Genomic DNA, 6,000 nt, shown 5'->3' with positions numbered 1-6,000 from the left:
AATAGCGCTATCCGCGAGAGACCATCCAGACAAGATCACTTCTTCCATCTTCCCCGTCCACGGCTGGAAACGGGCAAGCGGCGGTTTGGCTATCGAGCTGCAGCTCTGCTGAACAGCCTGCCACCTCACCTGTCGCAGCTGCCTCCCGCCCGCTTCGCCCGCGCTGTTAAAGCCGCAATCGTGGACGATGAATCAGCACATCGTCGCTGACCAATAGGATAGGGGTGGGTAAAAGCGATGAGGCTGTCCTGAGAGTGTTTTGTCCTAGTTTTGACGTGAGTGAATGTGCAACTGTTTTGAATGATTAGATTAGCAACCGCGGATACGGATTCTGAGCAGTAATCGCCACGCACTTTGTATGTGGATCGCTCTTAAATGTAAATACAATACAATACAATACTACCTTATTTGGATGACGCCTCTGAGCTATATTCCGATAAACTTACTTCGATGTTACTTTCATCATACATATATCTTGTATTGCACTTTAAAATTAGTCAATGTCCTCGCCGCTATGCACACAGGATCGTTAAAAAGATAAAGGACTTTGGTTACAAAACAGGCCATGGTCTCTTATCTATAGGTGTGCTGCTCACCTTTTTTATTTAAATGTAAAGAACGTAGCTTTTTGACATAAATTGCTAAAACTCAAAATACATCAGCTCACACTTTGACACAAAACTAAAGACAAAAACGAGTACGTGATATGTACGTTCATGCATCAAGTGGCGTCTTTTACAAATTACCAGAGGCCAGAGCACACCAATGCCCATTTCACTACCACACATATCGCCACCATTCTGAACGATTAAGGTGCATATATACAAAAATATTTTGGGGTACAACAAACAAAAAAACATCATGAGCATATGCACAACACGGGAGCACCAAACGCCTCAGCGTGAGCATTCGAGATCGAGCTGGCACCGTTCGAGCATACAGGGCCTTTGGTTCAATGTCTTGACATACACCAGTTGTCACAAGCAAAGCAGGTGTAGGTCACGCACTAATCACTGTCAGTATGTGACACCACTGTCTTTGCCACAATTCATCATCCGATAGTGATTCATTCAGGGCACTGACACTGTGCCTGCCACTGAAGGTGCACTATTTCTTGTCAATGATGACTGAGATCATATCAATCACTAGCTCACTCTTGTGAATCAGACTCCTCTAATAATAAGTGGCACATTACCAATAACCGGTTATCAATAAGAGTTATCTGCGACCGACGGCACATAGCCATCTGAAGTCCGTTGATGAAGCACTGACTTCTGTCAGTCACTGCTTCATTTGTTCATTGATGTGCGCGATGCGGATTGAGCGTCCAAGGATCTTACAATATCATTCACACTAATTTCCTCCAGTCAGGCGATTTTCGGCACGGCACTCTCCGACTCCCTTAGCACAGTTTACAACATATCCCCTCGTATGATCCTTCGAGCGATTCTCTGCACCATGTCAGAGTTTACGCGTACTCTTCGATCACATCCTCCCACTCGATGGTATAAACCAGCCAGTAGATGGCGTTCAGTAGCAGGAACGATGTCGGGAACACCACTCGCGACACCTTGTCCACGAACAGCGCCCTCTCACGGCGCTCCATGTAACGCGCCTTCTGCTGACACGACTTGGTCACCGTCACACCTGCGGGAGAGGTGCCGCTGCTCCCTCCGGCCGCGGCGCCGGCGCCGGCCACCGCGGCCGGGCACTTGGTGCCGGTGGCGCCGCAGCGGTGACGGACGGAACCATTCTCTGAGCTGTCCTCCACCAGGTGGCCGTGCCGCGGGCAGGAGGAGCTGATCTGGACCGGCCCGGCGCGGGTCTCCTGAAATGGGGCACAGAGGTCAGGTATATGAGCTGAGGCAGGTCCCAGGGGGTAGGTAGAGGACTGATGTAGGTCACATGGATTAGGCACAGGGACTGAGGCGGGTCAAATGAGTCAGGAAAGGGCTCAAGCAGGTCATAGTGGTCAGGTAAAGGGGCTGAGGCAGGTCACATGGGCTAGGCACAGGGACACGTAATCCAAATGGGTCAGGAAGGGGTTCAGTCAGGTCACAAGGGTCCGGAAGAGGCATAGGCTAGGCAGGTCATAGGGCTCAGGGCCAGGAGCTGAAGCAGGTCAGACAAACACAGGGGCTGAGACAGATGGTAAAAGCTGGGACGAGTACAAGATAAAAGTGAGGCAGTAATGACCAATAAGCGACAATCATTCGGACTCCGAAGCATGATAAGCTTACACTTACAGGTGAAAAGCAAATACGACGATCTTACATATATAGACATAGTGACACTCGCATCGCAAATGCGTCATAATAGTTTTTTATCCTCATTATGCAGCCATTTTCCAATCAGTCAGAGTGCTAATGGCAGATTGATCTCCGCACGCATGGATAGACGCAGGAATGTGTACCTATGTAAGTACAACAGACACGCAACCGCGTATTCTGACGAAAAAGCATGAAAATCTTGATTCTTCCTCAATTTTCCATCATTCCTTTCATTCTTTTTTATCATGTTCTCGTTTCTTTTAGATTTGTTTGTTTCCTTCTTTATTTCCTTATTTTTTATTGACTTCTTTTTCCTCTCTTTTCTTTTCCTTCCTTTTCTCTCTCCCGGCCTTCTCCCTCCTTTCTTTCTTTCTCTTCTCCTCTCTCTCTCTCTCTCTCTCTCTCTCTCTCTCTCTCTCTCTCTCTCTCTCTCTCTCTCTCTCTCTCTCTCTCTCTCTCTCTCTCTCTCTCTCTCCCTATCCCGTTCCTGATAGCTGGCAGGCTGAGAGTGGACAGGACATGTTACCGTCACATTGGGACCGCCTTCCCTTCCCTGTGATTGCCAACAGCAGAATCGCAGCGATACCATCCGCCCCACTGTCAGCCCCGTCATTCCAACAGCCCTCTGGTGCGGCGCGGAGGGGCAGTCCAATTTCCAGCAGTGCGCCCTAAAGGTTCCGTGCCAGGTGCTGGAAGGTCCGGCCGGCGCCGTCTTGCAATCTAAATCCAGCTTCCTGACGACTTACGGGAGAGATTATTCCAGCACTGCTTCGTCCAGCTCACGGCATTCTATGCCGTCTCTGAAGCACCTGTTGTCAATGCAACAGATCGCCGTGGTGGCAGGACGGTCAGGACGGCTCAATTCCGCGCAAAGGAAATTTAATCCGGGAAATTGCGTTAGCTGGCGAGACGAGCCGACACTAACGGAATTCCAAACGTGCTGAGCCGAGCCGGCGGCGCGTCCAGCCGTCGAGTCGGGGCTCATCAGGTGTCTGACCGCCGGCTACCGGCGCCTACAATTCAATTAGCCCCGGTAATAACAGCGGCGGCCCGCTGGAACCGAGGACAATTCAATTCAGCCGGCGATCCGCCGCCTCCGCCGCCCGCCAGATGGGGCTAAAATGGTCAGGTGACGCACAAAAACGAAAATATTTCCCCTGGCAAGTCCGGGAAGGCCTGTTTATAATTTACATATTTTAAGTATCCGGAGCGTGCGGCGTGTTTACTGTTCATCACTGTCATTACGTAATCTGTTATTCGGCGCGCGATTTGCCCTAATCATTGATAAGATTGCACCTGGATTCATATTGCATAATAGTAGTGGCGAGTTCCCCGCATTACAATGCTCTTTACGGCTCCCAGAGCACCACAAATGCAGTCGATGGAAATAACATTAACGAAAACCTATAATTGTACTCTCTAGAGGAAACCGAATTCGCTCATGCATGAGACTGCCGCTGGGCGTTTATTGGCCGCTTTTCTCCGTCTGCGAGCGCCGGGATCGCTCGGCATTCTGTCTACACGAGCCGAGAGTTGGCTGATGTCAGCGATGACACCGCAGGCGGCCCCTAACCTGATTGGATGCCGCTGGCCCGCCGGGAGACTGTTTGCCCGCTGATCTAGCGTTACCTCTGGGACCGAGCTGCTGTTGGCCGGACGTGCCGCAGAGACGACCCGTCGTAATTGCACTGAATGGGCGATATGCGCACATTGATACAGGTAGTGGCGCGTGATATGCTAAAAGGCATAGCTGCAAAAACTACACAACCGTCGATGCACTGTCCTCATCTCAAGCCCATCTTCGGTTGGGCAAAGTTCTTATTCTAACTTGCTTGCGTTGTTGTGATTACTGTGATTTCAGTTGTTTTTAACGAGTTGTTTTATTTCTATTTTCTTTAACAATAAAGTCGTTGCTCTTCAAAATAGTTAATTAAAATGGACATTAGACCTACGACATATGTAGGCACGGTAATTTGTTGCTAAAGCGTACGTATTGGTAACATAGCTTGAACTCCTCGACAGGCATGGTCTCCATATCACTTCGAATTTCCTTCTCTTTTTATCTTTCAAAGACCAGTATGACCCTCCTTTTCCCTGCAACAGAATTCAAAATTCATGATTCTAGTCCCATCCCAGCTGCACAGTCCCCGTCGGCGACAAACCACTACTGATCCGTCTGTCTCTCCGCTCTCCTCGCTAATCGCCCACCGCACTCTCCTCTCCGGCTGTTTGAACCCGGCGGTCGGGCGGCCCGGTCGGGGCGGGTCGGTCGGCCGGCGCGGTGGTGCACCGACCACCTCGGCCCGGATGATACACTGGTCGATAGGCCGGCTCGGGCTGCCTAGCAGCGGCCAGGCGGAGAGGGTGGAGACGAGAACAGACCGCGCTCTCCGCTCATGGATAACGAGGCGGGGGGTTGTGGTGGCATTGGTACACGGGGTATTGGTGTGGTGTGGGAGCCGGAAAGCAGTGTAGGTGGTTCAGATGCAGACCTGTAATTCATGGATGCGGACCTCGATTCCTCGATGGTAAGAAATAGACATTGCTCGATAAGTAAGGTCAGGTAGGATTTCTTTAGTGTAAATTTATTTGAGTACGCAGTTGATTAAATGGTCATCAATGGTCAGCATGAGGTAAACAGATGGACCTCTCCTCTGACAGGATTAGTTTATTCTATAGCAAACCGTTGATATATAGCAACTGTTACGGTCACATCACATCTTTCAGGTGATTTACTGGCTGACGGCAGTTTCAGCTCGGCTGACGTGAAACCAGCTTAGTTAGGACAGTAGGGCATGGGCAGGATGCGACCGTGGGTGCCAGTAAACACTGGCTAGTGACGTTAACAGCTGTTTACTCCGATTCCACGAATGCTCGAGCTCATATTCATGTTCATTTTACGTCCGTCACTAATCTTGCAAGCGATGCTCCTGAACAACCTCAATTACAATCAAATTAGGTTCCAGGGAACGCCGTTAACCCGGTGTCTTGGCCGTAATTTTTGCATTAACATCATGAAAAATAGAAAGAGTTCTTTTCAACGTCATAAAGGCCTCATATCGTTGCGAAAGTTATATTCCCATACGCCGAGATATCCCTTTAGCATTATCCTAGCCGTGCGGGAAACATTTGCATGTGATCTTTCCTGCACTGTTTTCCGGCACGGGTTGATGACCTACAGTTCTGGTGATTTTTTGATAAAAATCTTAAAAAAGGTGATTTCAATAATTAAATTGTGAGTTTCTGAATAGATATTAAACGACGTATGGGAAATATCTTACTGAACTTGCTCTGGGAAGAAAAATGGAAACCTCGGTCTTCAAAAAATCTCCGGCACTCGGCTACGCCTCGTGCCTACAATTTTTTAAAGACCTCGGTTTCCATTTTTCTTTCCCAGAGCCGTTCAGTAATATATATTCTCATAATCTCAGTTCGAACAAGAGATGCGTAACGGCGCACCCGTTTTTTCTTTTCTTTTTTTGCAAAGGCAAAGCTTCTTTTTAAAAATGCGGCAAGAAATAGATGCATGCAATATTACAATATTTATCAGCGAGAACATAACTGTTTTTAGCAAGTTCGGTAAACGACAAAGCTGCATCTTCAAGAAGCGCGTGTTGGCAAGGATGCATTTAGTCAATAAATGAACTTCTAGAGCCATGCTAGATCATTATACGCAGAAAAGTGAGAAGCTTGATACATTTTCATTACGTGAGTTTTCCTCTTCGCTGTT

General features: G+C 48.6%; 1 protein-coding gene across 1 annotated transcript in view; it reads right to left on the bottom strand.

The window, feature by feature from the left end:
• Positions 1-408: 408 nt before the first annotated feature.
• The window catches only part of LOC122373657 (glycine receptor subunit alphaZ1-like), a 30,892-nt gene continuing 25,300 nt past the window's right edge, over positions 409-6,000 (bottom strand). The window contains exon 10 of the mRNA XM_043351945.1: positions 409-1,828. Coding sequence (XP_043207880.1) covers positions 1,469-1,828 — 360 coding nt within the window. The 3' untranslated portion in view covers positions 409-1,468. The remainder of the gene's footprint in view (positions 1,829-6,000) is intronic.

The sequence above is a fragment of the Amphibalanus amphitrite genome, unplaced genomic scaffold, assembly GCF_019059575.1.
Source record: "Amphibalanus amphitrite isolate SeventyFive unplaced genomic scaffold, NRLGWU_Aamphi_draft 001530F_arrow, whole genome shotgun sequence".
NCBI classification, from domain to species: domain Eukaryota; kingdom Metazoa; phylum Arthropoda; class Thecostraca; order Balanomorpha; family Balanidae; genus Amphibalanus; species Amphibalanus amphitrite.
This window is presented reverse-complemented; position numbering and strand designations above follow the sequence as displayed.